This window comes from Peromyscus eremicus, chromosome 23, assembly GCF_949786415.1.
Source record: "Peromyscus eremicus chromosome 23, PerEre_H2_v1, whole genome shotgun sequence".
Taxonomy (NCBI): Eukaryota; Metazoa; Chordata; class Mammalia; order Rodentia; family Cricetidae; genus Peromyscus; species Peromyscus eremicus.
Genome location: NC_081438.1, coordinates 32820142 through 32840504, shown reverse-complemented (window position 1 = coordinate 32840504; position 20363 = coordinate 32820142). Strand labels below are relative to the sequence as shown.

The following is a 20363-nucleotide window of genomic DNA, read 5'->3' as shown; positions in this document are numbered from 1 at the left end:
AAATAGCTTGGGCTGAAGGTACTTGTAAGTGCAAAGCTGGTCTAAGGAAAAGTTAACCAATATAGCCCTCTGTTGCTGAAAATTTTTCTTGTATCCATCCTAGTATGTGACTACTCAGGCCCAAGTAAACACACAGAGGCTTAATTTAATTAAAACTGCTCAGTCATTATCTCAGGCCTACCACTAAGTGTCTCTTACACTTAAACTCAGCCCATTTCTGTTAATCTATGTGTTGTCACGTGTTTCAAGTGGTGTCCCCTGACTCAGCCTTCCTCATCCCAGCATTCTCCTTGTCTGCTTATGCTGCCTATACTTCCTGTCTGGCTACTGGCCAATTAGAGTTTTATTTACCAACCAGTCAGAGCAACACATTTACAGCATGCAGAACAATATCACCCATCAGCCCTCCTATATGTACTCTATTGTTCTGGTTGCATTTTGGCAACATAAAACATAGGTAGACATAGTGAGCAAGAAAAACCTCAGTTGAGAAAGGCATCTATCAGCTTACATGTAGAAAGGCTGTGGAGCACTTCCTTCATTAGTTACTGAGCTCAACTCACTGTGGTTGGTGCCAAACCTGGGCAGTTAGTCCTGGGTTGTATTTGAAACCAGGCTGAGCAAATCATGGTGAGAAGGCAGTAAGTGGCATTCATTCCTCCAAAGCTTTTGCTTCAGGTCCTGCCTTCAGGTTTCTGCCTTGTTTCCAGCCTTAACTTCTCTTAGTGACAGACTGTGGCCTGAGAGCTGGAAGATTAATAAATCTTCTACATCACAAGTTGCTTTTGTTCATTGTCTTTATCACAGCAATATAAACCTAAGAAACCTACTTTTTCTGTACTGACTTGTAGAATACTTTTGGTTTCCTACCTGTCTTCTCACATAGAAAGACATTTTTTTCTGCAGAGGAAATCATATTGAAATGAAGATTGTAATACAATAGCTTTATCCCACACAGATGGCCATATGTATCTTTAATTTGGAGGCATTTTACATATTTTATTTATTACATATGTATGCCTGTGTATGTATGTGTACTGCATGTGTGCAAGTTCTCACAGAGAACAGAAGAGGGCATCAGATACTCTGAACTGCAGTTACTGGCAGTTGTGAACCACCTAATGTGGTTGCTGGGAATTGAACCAGAGTCCTCTACAAGAGGAGCAAGTGGTGTTAACCACTGAGCCATTGTTCCAGCTCCAGTTTGAAGAAATAGCATGAAATCTGCCACCTAGAAGAGGGTTAGTAGCTGTTAAGAAATGTTGTCTATTTCATACAGGTTTTATAACTGTTAAGATAACAAATCTAATGGAGGACAAAATCTATTTTTTCTTGGTATTTTAGTCTCTTGGTCCAGCTGGATTTATGAAAAAAAATGTAGTAAGATCCAAGAATGAAGAATGGAAAAGAATTCGATCATTGCTGACACCAACCTTCAGCAGTGGAAAACTGAAGGATGTAAGTTAATGAAGAACATTTTATTGTAAATGTAATAGAATCTATCAGAGGACTGGTAGAAATAATATACTACTTAAAGAGCTGTTGCTTTCATCATTACACTGCTAATGGTGGTCCTTTTTTGTTTTGTTGTTGTTATTTTGTCTTATATAGTATTTTAAAAATGATGATCTTTTTATAATTTCAAAACACTTGTTATTTGGGGACTCAAATGTTGCCATTTACCAGGAGACTGTGTTGTGTTTTGTGCTTAGATGTTCCACATCATCCAAGAGTATGGAGATGTGCTGGTGAAAAACCTGAGTCGGGAAGTAGAGAAGGGCAAGAGTGTTACCATGAAAGAGTGAGTAGTGATGCATGCATTCCCTGGGGACTCTGTATCCCATCTGGAGACCTCCCTCTGCCTGACAGGTAGCTAAAATTATTGCAGATCAAGAGTAAGGGAGAGGCATGATGTTACCCTGCTGTGAACCACACATTAAGTAAAATTTCCCACAATAACATTTGAGACTCTCTCCCTTGTGTACGTGACACAAAATTAGGTTACCTGTTGTCATCTTGTATGTTTTAGAAGACAGTTACATAGTTTAGAATGAAAGAGTAAAATTTAGGAAAGCTGCAGATGTGGGGATTAAGAAATGTGGGAGGAGGATTTATGTGCTTCATCAGAGGTCATTGGTTTGGCAAGAATATTATAGATGTAAATTTCAACAATGTAAATCATGAGGTTTTGCTGAATGTCTTAGAAAAATATCAGCAAGAAACAAATTTCTTTTGCCTCTCTTTTATCCAACTAAAGAGGGAGAAGTTTCTGGAAATGGTGTGGGTAGTAAAATCACGCTGAAAACACCATGATTGTAAACTCAAGCTGTGTTGATATTACTGCAGACAAATTGTCACATACCTCAGAGGTTGTGTGAGTAACACATTAACTCCCATGTTTCTCTACTCAGCATCTTTGGGGCCTACAGCATGGATGTGATCACTGGTACCTTATTTGGAGTGAAGGTGGATTCCCTCAACAATCCCCAGGATCCCTTTGTGAGAAACACCAGAAGGCTTTTTGTAGTTGATTTTTTCAATCCATTGGCTTTCTCTGAAGGTATATAGTCTATTTTCAACTATATTAAGATTTTGGATTTTATTTAATTAACATACAACGTAAAGAGGTTCCTCATAACATATCCATACACAATTATTATCTCCCTCATCTTTTTTGTTAAGTGCTGATATTTTATTTTGCTGAACTTCTATCTTTTTTAATTATTATTTTATTTTATAATTTTTTAATTTTACATATCACCCATGGATTCCCCTGTCCTCTTTCCTTCCACCCCCCCAGCCTTCCCCCCAATATACCCCTCATTCCCACCTCCTCCAAGGCAAGGTCTCTTTGGGGATTCATCACAGCCTGGTAGATTCAGTTGAGGCAGGTCCAGTTTCCTCCTCCCTATACTAAGGCTGAACAAAGTGTCTCAGCATAGGCCCTAGGTTCCAAAAAGCCAGCTCATTCCAAAAAGCCAGCTCATGCACTAGGGACAGGTCCTGGTCCCATTGCCTGGTGGATTCCTGAATAGTTCAAGCTAATCAACTGTCTTACTTATCCAGGCTCCTCAGCTTTGGTTCATAGTTCATGTGTTTCCACTAGCTTGGCTATTTGTCCCTGTGCTTTTCATGGTCTCAGTATTTCTTGATCATATAATCCCCCCTCTCTCTTGCCGATTGGACTCCTGGAGCTCCATTTGGGGCTTGGCCATGGATCTCTGCATCAGCTTACATCAGTCACCAGATGAGAGTTCTATCATGTCAGTTAGGCTGTTCGGCTATCTGATCACCAGAGTAGGTCAGCTCAGGCTTTCTCTTGCCCATTGCCAGTAGTCTATTGTGGAGGTATCTTTGTGGATTTATGGGGACCTCTCTAGCACTTTGCTTCTTCCTATTCCCATGGGGTCTTCATTTATTGTGGTATCTCTTTCCTTGTTATCCCACCATGTTCCTGATCCAGGTGGGACCTCCCGCTTCCCTAAGCTCTCTTTCCCCCGATACTTGCCCTCAATTACCCCCCCACACACACACATCCAGTTTGCTCATGTTGATCTCATCCATTTCTCTGTCATTGTGCAATCCCTGTGTTTTTCTTAGGGTCCTCTTTACTAGGTAGCCTCCCTGGAGTTGTGAGTTGCAGTCTGGCTATTTTGCTTTACATCTAGTATCCACTTATGAGTGAGCACATACCATGTTTGTCTTTCTGAGTCTGGGTTACCTCACTCAGGATGATTTTTTTCTAGATACATCCATTTGCCTGCAAACTTCATGATGTCATTGTTTTTATCTGCTGAGTAGTACTCCATTATGTATATGTACCACATTTTATTTATCCATTCTTAACAAATATCTCCCTAATCTTACCTTCACTCTTGTATAATCTGGTTCTTTTATCACACTTTTAATTTTAATATCACATGTGTTTATCATTGCCAGATTCTTGGTATTTTTTGATAGCTATGAGATAATCATGTGATTTCTGTCTTTGAGCCATTAATGTCATGATTTAGATTTATACATTTACATATATTGAATCATTCATCCAACTCTTGAAGGAAACTTGAATCAAAGTTAAATTAATGTCATCTATTTCCAATGTTTCTCTGGTTATTTGTTGTGGATAGTATATTTATTTTAAAAATGGATGTAGCCGGGCGGTGGTGGCGCACGCCTTTAATCCCAGCACTCGGGAGGCAGAGGCAGGTGGATCTCTGTGAGTTCGAGGCCAGCCTGGGCTACCAAGTGAGTTCCAGGAAAAGCGCAAAGCTACACAGAGAAACCCTGTCTCGAAAAACCAAAAAAAAAAAAAATGGATGTAGAAGTCACTCAAAATTGTATTGCAGAATTTATTCTGTGACATTGTATCTGATAACATTTGTTCTTTGAAATGGAGGATACATATTGATGCATATATATTTTGAGTAGCAATTTTGTGTGGGTGGATGGTTTTCTTAAAGTGTTTAAAGTGATTTTCTACATCCATGTGGCTAGCTTTAAATTGATATTGGAATAGTGATGCATGCTTATTTCCTACATTGGTATTTGGTGTTTGGGTACATTTCTTAGTGTAAGGAAAAAGCATTATGCTTGCTAATCCCATCTGCTAGTCTGTGTAATATTTACTTATCTTTTAATTTAAAGACAGGTTCCATGTATTCCTAACTGGTTTAGGGCTGGCTATGTAGACAAGATTTTTTTGAATTCCATAGTGATCTGCCTGCCTCTGGCTCTTGAGTGTTGAGATTAAAGCGTATATCACTATATTTAGCCTTAGTCTGTTTTCTTTGATAAAGGAATATAGACTTTTAATTTTCAGACTTCTTATTGAAAGAATTGCAAAGATTCCTGACATTTTATTGTATCTCCTGTCTGGTATTGTCTTGGCCCTCTTTTCTGAACAGGTGTCTTAGTATCATTATTTTTCCTCTAGCCCCTTGGCTGTATTTACTTTTTTCTTCAGTCCAATCCAACCTTTACATTATGTAATGCAAGCAGAATTCATTGTGAAAAATTCTATAGCATGACATATCATGGATAGTTCTTTTTCTCCTGTGATTATAATAAATAGGAATTATATATATATATATATGTGTGTGTGTGTGTGTGTGTGTGTGTGTGTGTGTGTGTGTATTATACATATATTGTTCAGTAGCTCTTATTTTCCAAACATGAAATACAAATATCTATGCTATCCTGGCATTTTTGTTTTCCATTTTGATGTTCAGGAGTTATGCTCATGGACGTGTCTTTTTTTTTTTTTTTTTTTTTTTTTTTTTTTTTTTTTTTTTGGTTTTTTGAGACAGGGTTTCTCTGTGTAGCTTTGCGCCTTTCCTGGAACTCGCTTTGGAGACCAGGCTGGCCTCGAACTCACAAAGATCCGCCTGCCTCTGCCTCCCAAGGGCTAGGATTAAAGGCGTGCGCCACCACCGCCCGGCGGACGTGTCTTTATATGTGACTTTGTTCTTCTTCTCAAAGCTTCCAGTATACTTTATTTATTCTGTGTATTCACATTTATTTTTAAAGTAAAATGGGAAGTTTCTTCTCTGGTCTTTTTATCTGTGTTATACTCTTTATCTATTTTGGATCTTGATGGACATTTCTTTCTTTCAGCCTGGAACTCCGGTTCTATGATTTCATTGATAATATTTTCTATGCCTTTGACATGGAATTCTTGTCATTGCTCTACGCTGGAAGTCATAGACTTTTTTCTTATATACTCAAAACTTAGAAATGTTTAACAAAGTGATCACTGTTCATGACTGAATGATCTTATTATTCTGCCTTGTCTTCATGCCCTTACCTTCTGTCTTCTCTGTGATCCACACTATTTCTGATCCTTTCCACGGAAATTTGTGTTTGACTTAGTGAAACTGTAATTTCTGTCATTTCATTTTGTTTTTCTTCTGTCTATCTATCTTTTTATCAAATTACATCTTAATATGTAGATTCAATTTCCTTATTTCTTTCATCTTTTGGTGTTTCTTTGGGATTAATTCAGAAGATAGTCATGTGTTCATCTTTCTCCCTTCAGCTGGAGTTTTTTCAGTGTTCAGGAAAGCCTTGGCTGTAGTAGGGTTGAAATGATGTTTTCTTCTCTTAGGCTTGTGTTCAGGGCTCTAATCTCTTCTCCCAGTGATCCTCTGGTAGGTGATTATAGTGTTTGCAATGACAGTTATCATCAATCATCAAAACCTCTATAAAATTAGTGTAGCAGTTGACTTCAAAACAGTCATTAGTCATTCTTTAAGGGCCAAATGTATTATGGAGAAAAGGAAGACTCCATTCTCTCTATACTATATGTTACATGTTGTGGGTATAAGTAGAAATAAAGGGAAAATATAGGAAATAAGTCATGGTGGGATTAGCGATTAATAGCGTGTTACTAAGTGGGACATAGAAGAGCAGCAAAAACATCATGATAGAGTAAAATCTGGGGGTACAGAAAGATTTCACAGTTTGGGTTAAAGGTAAATTGGAAAAAGAGAGGTAAGACTGTGCAGTCATATCATGTAGAACAGTCCCATCTCTCAGGAAACTGAGCCACAGAAGCCCTGTAACCAGGACATTCTGTGTTACTAAGATGGAAGAAAGGATGAATGAAAACATTTCCAAAAGCAAAAAATCACATAAGATGTGAATATTGAGAAACTGGGCCTACCTTCCTACATTGACCTTGGGTGTGGTATAAAAAAGTTGTAGCTGTAGGAGGAAATGCAATTTAGTGGACCTATTAGATCATAAAAGTAAATGTCCAGAATATTGGGTTATCTCATAACTGGGAGACCCTCTGCATTGTTCTCCCCCAAAGTTCTGCTCCATAATATCCTTTATGTTGAGTTTCATCATCAAGTTCTTCCTGGACCATTACCCATAACTGTGATAGGTGATGATGGACCAGTGTGCAGTGGTTGGACCATTATTATTTAGTTTGATTATTTTGTAAATGATGTTTTCTTTATCATCATTGGTCTTATTTGTTACATTAGATATGAAAACACTAAAGTAGAGGAACAAGACTGTGCCAACAGTGTTGGGGAATATTTTTAATCCCTGCAGTAGGGCAATAGAGGAGGGAAGAATTCAGTACTTGCCCTATCCTACATTAAATCAAGATTCTTCCTCAAACCCAGATGCTGGAGTTGGAGCTCTATGACATGGTGCTAGGCTAGTATTCAAAAGGCTATGCCTTTTATCACCAACACTGCAATTTTTCTTAATATTTAAACAGATTCTATTTAGTAATCAAGTCTGCTTTCAAACTTGTGTTTCTTTGACTCAGCCTCCAGAGAAGACGATTGCAATTTATTTTCATGTATGTTTTGTGTATTAATGCTGTAGCACAAAAGATATATACATGCATCTACTTTTTGGTTCTAATCATGGAGTAGAAGTAATGATAGAGTGAGAAAACTTTCATTGTCTAAGTAAAGACTTACTCCTCTAATTTCTATGTTGGCTCTTAGTTTCCATTAACAATTCTCATAAAGTTAAGGGAAGCTCCTGCTGATCCCAAATTTCTGAGAACATTACTTAGGAAGGAATGACAGGTTTTATCTGAAAATTTTCAAAATACTCCATCTCTGCTTGCTTGTGTGATTTGGATTTATTCTGTGTTGTGCCTCATTGAGTAGCATACAACAGAATTCTTTTCATGTTTCTGCATTCCATTGGTAAATGTTTTACTGATAATATGTCTTTCTTATATTTAAGTCACATTTCTACACAGGTTTCCACCACAAAATATATTCTGATTTTAGTAACAGGGCAATAGAAGCAACCAGATTCAATTCTTCACTTTCCCCTAGTTTTGTAAGTGTTAGAAATGCCTATGAAGGACTGGAAAGAATTATCTGATAAATATTTCATAGAATTGCACACTGAATCTTCCTGGAGCTGAACTCTTCTTTTCATGTTTTTATTTAGAATTCAATTACTTTTAGGATTGATATACTTTTTATGGATTTTTATGTGCAATTGCATGCACTTGAAGCTCATTTATTAAGTTTTGTTTTAAATCCAGAATTATAATACATAGATATTTCTTTAGATGGGAAGAAAGTAAGTACTTGGATTTCAGTACATTTTCTTGATATATGACAAAACATATGACCTTAGCATTAACACTGTGTTTTTTTTAATATTTTTTAATTTTATAATTTAATTTAATTTTACATATCAGCCACAGATTCCCCTGTCCTCCCCCTTCCCCCCTCTCCCCTGCCTTCCCCCCAGCCCACCTCCCATTTCCAACTCCTCCAGGGCAAAGATTCCCCTGGGGATTCAGCTCAACCTGGTAGATTCAGTCTAGGCAGGTCCAGTCCCCTCCTCCCAGGCTGAGCAAAATATCCCTGCATAAGCCCTAGGTTCCAAACAGCCAGCTCATGCACTAAGGACAGGTCCTGGATCCACTGCCTGGGTACCTCCCAAACAGTTCAAGCTAATCAACTGTCTCACTTATCCAGAGGGCCTGATCAAGTTGGGGGCTCCTCAGCTATTGGTTCATAGTTCATGTGTTTCCATTAGTTTGGCTATTTGTCTCTGTGCTTTTTCCAAGCTTGGTCTCAACAGTTAAACTCATTTCTACCACAATCATTCCTGTTGTTTTGATATTTCACTTAAATTATTGAAATTTTGCAATTGGTGAATAAAATAACTGTCAAAAGCTTAAAATGTTTTTATTAATTTTTTCTTTTCTCTACAGCACTCTTTCCTTTCCTTTCCAGAATATATAACAACTTAAACATCTGCATGTTTCCAAGTGATGCTATATCATTTTTTAAGAAATTTATAGAAAAGACCAAAAAAGATCGACTTGAAACTACCCAAGAGGTAAACTATGAAAAAGTTTATTTTATTCCTATGGTAATGATGTCAAAAGACACACATTCCTTATAGAAAGCCCTTTTTAGATATTTGATGTATTTGGTCTGTTAAATTTCTAACATGCCTTGAATTCTGCCAGTATCTTTGAGCATTGAGATTGCCACTTGTATAAGCCAGTTTTGCTTAATACAGTGCACATGCTGGATTAAGGATAAAGATGTTGGCAGAAAAAATGCTGATAGAAGGCTGTCAGGGATTCAGCATCACTTCTGAGGTGGTGCCATTGCTTATTTGCTAGCATTCTGGGGTTTGGAACATTTGTAGGTGTGGTTGCTTGAAAGAAAGTGGCTCCCAAAGGGAATGGCACTATTAGGAGGTGTGGTTTTTGGAGCAGGAGTGGCCTTATTGGAGGAAGTGTGTCACTGTGTAGGTGGGCTTTGATCTCATATATGCTTAAGCCATGCCCAGTGTCTCAGACCACCTGCAGTTGCCTGTCAAGGTATAAGAACTCTCAGCTACCTCTCTAACACCATGTCTGCCTGTATACTCCCTTGATTTCTGCCATCATGCTAATGGACTAAATCTCTGAACTGTAAGTAAGCCACCAGATTTAAATGTTTTCATTTATAAGGGTTGCCAAAGTGATGGTGTCTCTTCACATCAATAGTGACCCTAACTAAGAGAGTTAGCAATCACATAAAACCTAGCAGTCAGTTGAAGAAACACCAGTTGATGAGTATGAGATATTAGTTAACAATATGTCAAGGAGAAAAAAACTACAACCATCCAGCCAGGAGTCTGACATCAACAGCTACAGATGCTTAGAATGAGGGAAAGCAATGCGAAACGATGTTGGACATGGCAGCATGATACACTACCCTGACAGACTTATTTAAAAAATATTTTTTCATGACAAGGTCTCTCTGAGTAGCCCTGGCTATCTTGAACACATTTTATAGACCAGGCTGGACTCAAACTCAAAGATTAGCCTGCTTCCTAAAGTGCTGGTATGAAAGTGTGTGCCATCACAACTGGCCTTATGATGAACTTTTTGTTCCTGCAAACCTATGGGTCAGTGTTTTATGTTACTAGTAATTGAGACAACATTAGCAGAACTATTAAATGATCTATTTCCTCTAATGAGAGTTAAATTTCTACATTTCATCCTTATTTTTGGCCTGCCAACCCACTTTCTGCTTTTAAAATTTCTGTCTCCTTTCAGCACCGAGTGGATTTTCTTCAGCTGATGATGAACTCCCAGAATTCCAAGGACATGGAGTCCCATAAACGTAACTAAGTATAATTTAGGGTCTAAAGGGAATGCACAGAGGGAGGGTCTGATTCTTGAATTGTAAAGGGGTCATTCAAGCAGAAAAAGCTTCCTACTAATTCACAGGAAGACACAGAAATGCTGTTATAGGCAGCAGACTGAGGCACTTTCTAAAATCATGGTGTATATGCATACAAAATATATTATGTTTATTGTACCTTCCCTCTGTGACTGAGAAGCTACAACCATGAAATCTCATCAACACGGCTACCTAACCAAGACCTGAATTGGCCCAACAACAGTTGACATTTCAACTTAGATGGGGAAAATTTTATGAAAACTAATCCATAGATGAAGAGATGCAGGTAGTTCAGGTCATCTGAGAGAGAGAGATAATTAGTCTTTCCAAATGATGAGCCCCTGATTGTTTATCCAATACTAAGTTACTAACACAGAAACAGGTACAAGTAGGCAAGACTGAGTAGATTCAGCAGATTATATTTATGACTATTTATTTGTGTATGTAATAAAAATATTTAAAGAAGAGCCCCTAAATTTGAGAGTGAGTGGAGGTTTGTCATGGGAGGGTTAGGAGGAAGGACACAAAGAGGGTAATGAAATAATTATATTTTAGTGAAACTTTTAAAGATCTGAAGGTCTGTTATGAGCATTGCTTTTACACTCCAAGAGTCTTCATTGATGTGTGGGTCACTACATCAGTCAAATGCTGATTCTCAGCCTCAGGCTGGGCCACTGCATCAGAACCTCTACTTGCAAATCTGCTTCTGGAGCACCCAATCAGGAAGCACAGTATCCAAATAGCAATTTTCACTGTGGTTCATGCATTGGAAGTGTATTTACTAGCTTAAGGGACTGTGGAAATTTATTTTTCCTTTCACAATAACATAGCACTTTAAAGAGAAAAAATCACAAGAGTCTATAATATATTTCCTCTTCATTCTTTTATTCACTGTGACTGAGTTAATATTTCAGAGTAATGTTTCTTTCCATACATTGGTACTATAATGTGTGTTTTGGAAATTTTAATTAATTAATTCCATAGTTAATCCCACATTTGAAGTCAACGCCCAATTTTTTGTTATTTTCTATTCTTAAACAATTTTTTAATTTAAATATGTTTTGATCATATTCTTCCCCTCTCCAAAGACCTTAAGGATCCCTCCACCCAGCAAAGTTTGTTTTTTTTTCAAAAGCAAACAAAAGCCCAATACAACAGAAAATTACCCAAAACAAAGGAGAAAACACAGAACAGTACCAAAAACAAACACTAAAATGTAACTAAATCAAAGTACGTACACACACACACACACACACACACACACACACACACACACACACACATACTGTAGAGTCCATAATATATTGGGCAACTACTGCTGAGAATGAAGCCTGTCCTAGTGGTTGATATTCCCAGTGTCACTCCATTTGGAAAGAAACCTGTTTTTTTCTCTCCCAACACATATAAAAGACAGCTCAGTTATTTCCCTTTTCTCCAGTGACTAGGTTTTCATTTATGCATTCATTCTCTAATGTAACAAAATAAAATATAGAAAGACAAAACCTAATATAGCAAAGGTGGGGAAGAATAACTAACAGAAGAAAAGAGTCTAAGGGAAGATGCAAGAATCAGATACACAGTCATTTGCACAATCAAGAATACCATAAAAACACTGGGAGCCATAATACATACACAAAGGACTTGGTAGATACCTGCAAAGACCCTATTCATGCTTCTTCAGTCTCTTGGTGTTCATATGACATTTCATCATGTTGAATTGGAGTGTTGTATTCTTGTTTTTCTTAGTATTCTCATCCCCACTGCCTCATAGAGTCTTTCAGACTCCTTTTCTGTGGGATTTCCTGGGCTCTGAGGAAAGGGATTTGGTGGAGATATTCCACTTATGACTGAGTGTTCCAAATGCTCTAACTATCTGCCTATTGTCTGGCTGTCATTCTCTACATTTGTTCCCATCTGCTGCAGGAGGAGTCTTCTCTCATGATGACTGAGCAAGGCTCTTATCTACAAGTAAAACAGAATATCATTAGGAGTCATTTTATCCATTCATTTCTTTGTTGTTTTTTTACTACAGTATTATTTGCTCTCGGTCACTGATATATCTATTTGTAGGTTCTTGGGCATCTAAGCAGTGCCAATCTTAGTTCCATCTAATGGAATAGGTCATAAGTCAAATCAGTTATTGGTTGGTTACTCCCACATGTATTGTGCCACCATTGCCCTTGCATATCTTGCAGGCAGTACACCATTGTACATAAAGTGCAGTGTACATTCCTGTGTCAAAGATGGTGGAACAAAGCAGGTGAAGACTCTGTGTAGGCACCAGCTTTAATCATTGACATAAAATGTCTTACCTCATTTTAGCTCTTTCTGATCTGGAGATCCTGGCCCAATCAATCACATTTATTTTTGCTGGCTATGAGACAACAAGCACTGCTCTTTCCTTTATTATGTATTTACTGGCGATTCACCCCAATGTTCAGAAGAAACTTCAGAATGAGATTGATGCAGTCCTGCCCAATAAGGTGAGTAGATGGTGCTGAAAGCTACAGGGAAAATGTCAAACCTCAATGTGAAACACACTTCTGTACTTGCATTTAGAATTACAGTAAATACAGTAAGAATTGATTCTTTCGGCCATAACCTGTGAAAATCTAAAACAAAGAAAAAATTATGTGTACAGAAAAACTAATCTCTGTAATTCTGTACAGATCCTGTAATATCCACTATCTCTAACTACAATCAAACAAATCAAAAACATGCATAAAATCTCTTTAGATTTTTAGGGATAAGCAAGTGTCAGTCAAATTTCTTCTTTAAACTCAAATGGGTGTTTTGCCTGCATGTATATATCTGTAACATATGCATATCTAAAACAGGAGGAAGCCAGAAAATTGCCTCTGATTTCCTGTAATTAGACTTCTAGGAAATGTGCTTACCATATGTGTACCAGGAACTGAACCTGGGTCCTCTGTAAGAGTAAACAGTGCTCTTAACCATACCCCTAGAACTTAAGCAAATGACCTGATAGCTGTATTATTTTTACTGGAAATTCTTTGGCATGACAGATATGATTGGTGTCTTGTGTGGTCCTTTCTGGGCAGGCTGATTTAGCTGTATTCTTCATTATTCCTCTCTCTAATCACATAATTAGAATAAAACAAAGGGCATCATGGCAGCTTTCAGCTTAAACTGTTCACCTCTACATTATGGTAGCTTCAGAGTCCCACAATGTGAAAGCCACACATCATATGAGCTGTCTTCTCATCTATGCCCCAAACTGGATGCAATGGGTTGTGTGGTACCTGAACTCTGGGACTGGCTGGATTGTCAATGATATGTATTCAAATCATCTTCAGACATCATACTCACCCCCTCTTCTTGTTTCATTCTGTCACTGTGACAAATGCCATGATCCAAAACAACTATAGGGAGGAAAACACTTACCTTAGCCTACATTTTCACATGACAGGCTAACACTGAGCACAGTCACTGCAGGAACTCAAGATACAGACTTTTATTCAGAACTGCCTGCCACTCTACACAGCACTGCTTCTGACCAACGTACTCATACACAGCAGAACCTATGAAGGTTGCTGACTGCTCTCTGGCCAACTCAATGACATAACATTATCTAATTGTTTTCATGCAGCCCAGGGTCATCAAATCAGAAAATAGTACTACGTGCAAATTGCTAAATCCTCCTATATCAATGAACCTTTAGGGCATCAACTCTCCCACATACATGCACAATCCAATCTAAACTAGCAATCCCTAATTGATTAATGTAGACCTCCTTTTCAGTGACTTTAGCCTGTGGGATGTTGAAAGTTAGAGATTTAGTAGAACAACATATGAAGTAACAAGAAAAAGTTCCTTTCAGAAACTGAGCATGGAGCTGAATGGTTCTCTCACTAGAATAGAAACTTTTTGCTCAATTCATCTCCATTTTTAGGCTGTTTTACCATAAAGAGATTCAAAGAGAAAAGATTCTACTGAAGTTAGTCACTGTAATTTCATATACTATTCCTATTTAATACGGCATTGATATTCAACTTGGACATCTATATTAATAAGTTAAATTCAGTCATAGGATTTAAAAAGTGTGAATTGTACTCTGAAAGGAGTGATATAGAATTTTAAAAAGGAATTTAATGTTCCCCACATTATATTTCCTCAGTCTGGACTTGTGGATTCCCTATATTAAATTTTGACACCCTTAACAGCTGACTATGTTGAGTGAGATTGACAAAATATGCCATTCATTATTAATGAAAGGAAAACAGTACAAATGAGAAAACTGAAGACTTGGGACCTAAGTGTAAGCTTTTGTGAATGGTCTTTCATATTCACTTCACCATGCATTTCAGTGGACCTTTAGTATGTCAACACACAACTGTGGTGAATAGGATTTATCAATGGTAAATCCAATCATTAATCTGGGTTGAATGTGGAGTTCCTAAAAACTTAATAGTACTGTGTAGATTGACATGAAAGTTAGTTTTAAATCTCAAACCAGCAAAATCTTTTTTTTTTAATTTTCCCAGGCACCTGCCACTTATGAAGTCCTGGTAGAGATGGAATATCTGGACATGGTGGTGAATGAAACTATGAGATTATACCCAGTTGGTAACAGGATTAACAGGCTCAGTAAGAAAGATGCTGAAATCAATGGTGTGTTCATTCCCAAAGGGACAGTGGTGGTCATACCTATCTATGTTCTTCACCAAGACCCAAGATACTGGCCAGAGCCTGAGAAATTCCGTCCTGAAAGGTATGAGGTCCCTGAGAAAGGGAAATTACACATAACCCGACTTCTTTAAGTATGTTAAGATGTCTCTTACTTTAATCACTTAAATATAAATTTGTATTACCTTGCTGCATTTAAGTTTGATTTTAGAATGCCATTAGTACATAATGATAATTATTGTAAAAACTACAGACATTTTAATGGACCAAAAAATGACATTTCTATATTTTGTAATTTTGTTATAGAGGCTTAAACATGTCTTAGTTAGGGTTTTTAAAATTGTGAAGAGATACTATGACCATGGTAACTCTTATAAAGGAAAATATTTCTTTGGGGCTACGTTACAGTTTCAGAGGTTTATTTAGTCCATTATCATCATGGCAGGAAGCGTGGCAGCATGCAGACAGACATTGAGTTGGGGAAGTAGCTCAGAGTTCTATATCCAGATCAGCAGGCAGCAGGGAGAGAAGAAAGACAATAGTCTTGGCTTGAGATTCTGAGACCTCAAAGCCCACCACCAGTGACACTTTACCACAAAAGGCCACACCTTCAAATAGTGCCAGTTGCTATGAGCCTATGGGGCTATTTTCATTCAAACTACCACAAAATCTTAATATAATTTCCATTAATATAATGACATCATTGGACATATTTGGAAATGTGTGTAGATATTTAGATATTAGAAAAAATATCAGTTTTCAACTGTATTTATAATTGCTGATTACTTTCTATAATCTATAATGGCTATTTTAAGACAGGTGCTTCAGTGTGTGTGTGTGTGTGTGTGTGTGTGTGTGTGTGTGTGTGTGTGTGTGTGTGTTTCAAAGAGGGCAAGTAAAAGTACCATGATTAGGAATTATTTATCTTATTTAAATTGTGAAGTTTATATTTCTTTACTCTGGACCCATCCCAAAATATAGGAATAATTTCCCAAATATAGGAATCCATTGTACTAGACATTGGTGCAGGTAGAGGTGCAGAAAGCCTCCTCTCAGATGGTTTAAGGTACATCGCTGAGGATCAATGTTAATATAAGTCCCCTTAGTCTTATTCCTGTCTGTTTTGTGAAGGAAATTTCCTCACAATTATCCAGTAGGTGAGTCCTCCAAAGTAAAGCAATCTAATCATTAGAACGTTGTTAGTTGTTATTTTCATCCTTCTTGAATCAGAATCAGGGTATTCTGTTAGTGGAAAATAATGCCCAGTTTGTGGGAATTGTATGCAACTTGGAAACAGTTGCTAGGTTGCCATTGTTGCCCCACTAATAAAAGTACAGGATCATATTTTATCTTTTTTTTAAGTTTTGAGATTATAAGTTAGAATATCATTTTTTCATTCATCGCCTCACTCCAAATTCTCCTATCGATTCCTCCCCACATTTCTTCACGTACATGGCTTCTTTTTTCAAAAAATGTTATTTAGGTGCTCACATGCAGGTGAGTGGATATACATATATATTCCTATAAATAACCTGTCCAATCCACATCATGCTACTTATATAAAAATGATATTTTTAAGATAGATGCAGCTGAATCAGAAAGCCAAGAATTTAGACAAATAGTAGTATCTTTTATGAAGTTCTTGATGCCTAAATCCTTGCCATCTTAGCCATGTGTCCCTGGTGTTGGCAGATGGTCTATGTATAGTGCTTATTAGAGGAGTAAAATGGAGTCACCTAACTCCTGTTTTCTGGTTAGGTGAATTCTGTGTCCCTCTATATAGCCACCACTTCAACCTCCTTTAGTTCAGTGTCTACAAACTTGGACATTATTAATTTGAGTCTCTATTGTTGTTTCTGCTTTCAATCATATAATATAGACTCAGTGTCATCAGCGACTAGGCCATGGAAGAGGAATGCAAAAGTTAAAAAATTCTAATGTTTTAATCAAATGTAGTACATAAGATGTCTACAGAAGAATGCCAATGTTTCCCATCTGTTTGATGTGTGTGTGGGGGGGGGTGTGTGTGTAAAATCTTCCCAAACAAGATTCCACCAAGTTCACATTGCATACACATACCAGTACAACTTTCATTAGACTCCATTGCAGTTCTATAAAATAGTTTAGAAAGTATTTCTTCATCTTCCCTGATTCTTAATAACTCTCAGAGAATAGGTGGTTATTAGTCCTCTAGAACATTTATAGAATCAGCATTTTTATTTAAATTATCATGTGAGAAATCAAATTTTCATTGGACATAGGTCTGTACTTTTAGTAGTTTTTCCCCTAATGGAGGAAATGGAGACAAAATTCAGTGATAACAGAGTAGAGAAGCACCATGTCCCTTGAAAAGTACTTCACTTAACTCTTGGAAGAGGGAGAGGCAGTCAAAGATCATGTGACAAGGACTTAATGAGGAAGAGGAGGAAAATGATTTGGATGAGTAGAATAAAACAAAGACAGGAAGGAATGAGAGGATGTTGAAGAGACAGTGGAATATTAACAGTTCATTTATAACATACATCTCCTCATTTTCCAATGAACAAATCCCCAACTCAAGTGTTATGGTCAGGGCAATTCCTTCCTTCATCAATTTTACTTTCTAATGTTCACACACTGGGAACACAAGACATCCTTAGTATTTTAACCTTTAAAAACACGTTTGATATCAATGAGCATTCACTATATATCATCTTATTAACTTCAGCAGCTCATTTACTGTAAACTTGTAAAAAGAACTTTAATTTTAAATCTCAAAATGAATAACTCATGCTGATTGGAATAATGAACATACTTGAGTGACCTGTATGAGTCTTGCTGAGAACTGTAGGTGAAAACTGTAAACATGTGGCTCTTATGCATTTCATGTTTCATTTTTTGTGTTCTTGTTCAATTGTGACACCAGGTTCAGCAAGGAGAATAAAGATAGAATCAATCCTTATACATACCTGCCTTTTGGATATGGTCCTAGAAACTGCATTGGTATGAGGTTTGCTCTCATTAACATGAAGCTTGCAATTGTCAAAATCCTGCAGAACTTTTCCCTGCATCCTTGTGAAGAAACAGAGGTGAGACAGAACATATTCTTTTTGGCATGTTTTTGTGTTTTATTCATAGGCATTTTCATAAACTGGTGGATATATATTAACTTATGTATGAAATGTATATAGAAAATATACAGGTTTGTCTTTAATTGATATTTTCTCTGTCATGAGATCTATATAAAGCCATGAGTGAGCTCTAGGGCCCTTGAATTCTAAAATAGTTAGTCTGTGTCTAAGTGTAAATGTTAAGATCACGTAGAGTCATTGAAGATATCCTTTTTATGTTTACATATAGTATCATTGAATTTGAGTATTTTTTCTTGTTAGAAGTATATATGCCTTTTTAAAATAACAGACTTTAATAGCATTTTTATACTTGTATGTGCCACACATGGAATAGATTATTTTCTTTTTATTTATTCTATCTCATTAAATACATCTTGACCACAGCCTTCTCTCTCCTTCCTCCCCTCATCCCAGTGCCCCCTCAACATCTTCTGTCTCCCAGATCCACTGCTCTTCCATTTCTCATGAGAAAAGATCAGGCCTCCCAGGGATATCAACCAAAAATGGCATAAAAATGTGCAATGAGACTGGGCATAAATGCTCATATCAAGGCTGGGCGAGACAACCCAGTAGGAGGTTGAAACAGTTCCTATAAGTCCACATAATGAAACAGTTCCTATAAGTCCACATCTATTCCAACAGGACCATACATCCTAATATCACCACTCCCATTGGGGGCCATTTTCTTTCAAACCACCACAATGTTAAAAGTCTTTTATTCACGTATAAAGATAGATTTATTTATTTCTAGAAAGCAATCCATATTGTTCAAGATGATACAGAATATGCTATGAAACCAAGCAAAACTTAACCTTGTATTTCTCCTCCCTCTTACTTCTGAATGCTATGGGTCACAGCCATGAGAAAACAGAGGAAGAGACCACTATTGTTCTTAATATATTGGTTCTGTCAGCCTTCTGTGTAATTGATGATTTATTTAACTCATCAATGTGTTTTTTCAACTATTTCAGGTTCCCTTGAAATTAGGTAAGAAAATGACTCATGCTCCAGAAAAGCCTATTGTCCTGAAGATTATATCAAGAAATGGAGTCGTAAATGAAGGTTGATTTTACCTCAAATTCTGATATGTTCTTCAAAGTGTTCATTCTAAATACCTGGATTTTAATTCAATCCTGAAGGAAACCTACATGAATATGAATTTTATCTACCAGATGTCATGACACAGTCTTCAATTATTTTTCATTGTCTCAATTTTGTGTATGGAAGGAAAATTATTATTTAGCAATCTTTATGTTCTATCATGTCAAAATTTGCTCAGTTTCCCAAAGATAGACCAATATGATTCATTGCAACGCTGAAAAATGATTTCTCGTTAATATTGTCAATACTGTTTCCATTATAGAATCTTTTATTTCTCATTTATGGGTGAGAATTCCATTGACAATTATTCTTTGCACATTGATGGATTGTCAGTTTCTTTGTTAACTGCTATCCACTTCAAAAAGCAGTTTCTTTGATTATATCTGAGGGCTACATTAATATTGGTAAACGATGCAAATTTAGAAGGCAGTTGGATATTAAGACCATTTATCAGAATAATAGATCCATTCTTGTGTCTGTGAGCTCCTCTCCATGGGTCCTTGGCTAGAGAACTAAGCATGTGTTTCCTCTTATGGAGTGGAGTTGAATCCAAAGAGAAAGTGGTTGGCTACCCCTATTATATTCGTGCCATTATCCCATATATACACCCCTATCTTGCCATGATGGTCATTATAGGAATTCATGAGATTCACTGCTGAGTAAGAAAGACTGTTGATTTCTTTTCCCCTAAAGAATCCTTGCAAGGACCTTATAGTACTATAAAAAATTGTCATCAAGGAGAAAGTTTTCTGGTCAGTGCAATGTTGACATGTCCAATAACTAACGTGTTTACTGTCTTCTGTAATAGGATGTTTCCCTGATGTTCTGCTTTGTAAACAAGAGCAATGGCAGTCTTTCCGGGGATGTCTTTCTGTATGCTGTGAATGTGTTGCTCTGATAGATTGATAAATAAAACGCTTATTGGCTAGTGGCTGGGCAGAAAGTATAGTACAGGTGGGATAAGCAGAGAGAATGCTGGGGAGTGGAAGGCTGACTCAGGAGACTGCCAGCCACCACCACCAGGAGAAGTAAGATGTAAAGATACCAGTAAGCCACGTGGCAAGGTATAGATTTATAAAAATGGGTTAATTTAAGATGTAAGGTCTAGCTAGCAAGAACCCTGAGCCATTAGGCCAAAAAATTTTAATTAATATAAGCATCTGTGTGTTTATTTGGGTCTGAGTGGCTGCGGGCCCAGACAGAACTGGAGAAAACTCCAGCTACACAATCTCCTGTAATTTTAGTTATTCTTCAGGACAACTCTGGTGAACAATCTGAGTGTAGATATTCTACATCTGATAATGGTCTATTTAATAGATACCTTTGGCTT

The 20363-nt window shown here is 37.1% G+C and overlaps 1 protein-coding gene across 1 annotated transcript; it reads left to right on the top strand.

Annotated features, from left to right (window-relative positions):
- Nucleotides 1–1363: 1363 nt before the first annotated feature.
- LOC131897972 (cytochrome P450 3A41-like) lies at nucleotides 1364–18249 on the top strand. Its single transcript, XM_059249001.1, has 8 exons — nucleotides 1364–1458; nucleotides 1713–1801; nucleotides 2412–2560; nucleotides 8705–8832; nucleotides 10049–10115; nucleotides 12498–12658; nucleotides 14681–14907; nucleotides 17728–18249. The coding sequence occupies exons 1-8, from the start codon at nucleotides 1366–1368 to the stop codon at nucleotides 17990–17992; spliced, it is 1179 nt and encodes a 392-aa protein (XP_059104984.1). The 5' UTR covers nucleotides 1364–1365; the 3' UTR covers nucleotides 17993–18249.
- The last annotated feature ends 2114 nt before the right edge of the window (nucleotides 18250–20363 follow it).

Coding starts and splice junctions, on each gene's coding strand:
- LOC131897972 (XM_059249001.1), top strand. CDS start 1,366: ATGAAAAAAAATGTAGTAAGATCCAAGAATGAAGAATGGAAAAGAATT. Junction 2,561..8,704: donor TCCATTGGCTTTCTCTGAAG/GTATATAGTCTA, acceptor TTTTCTCTACAG/CACTCTTTCCTTTCCTTTCC. Junction 12,659..14,680: donor ATGCAGTCCTGCCCAATAAG/GTGAGTAGATGG, acceptor TAATTTTCCCAG/GCACCTGCCACTTATGAAGT.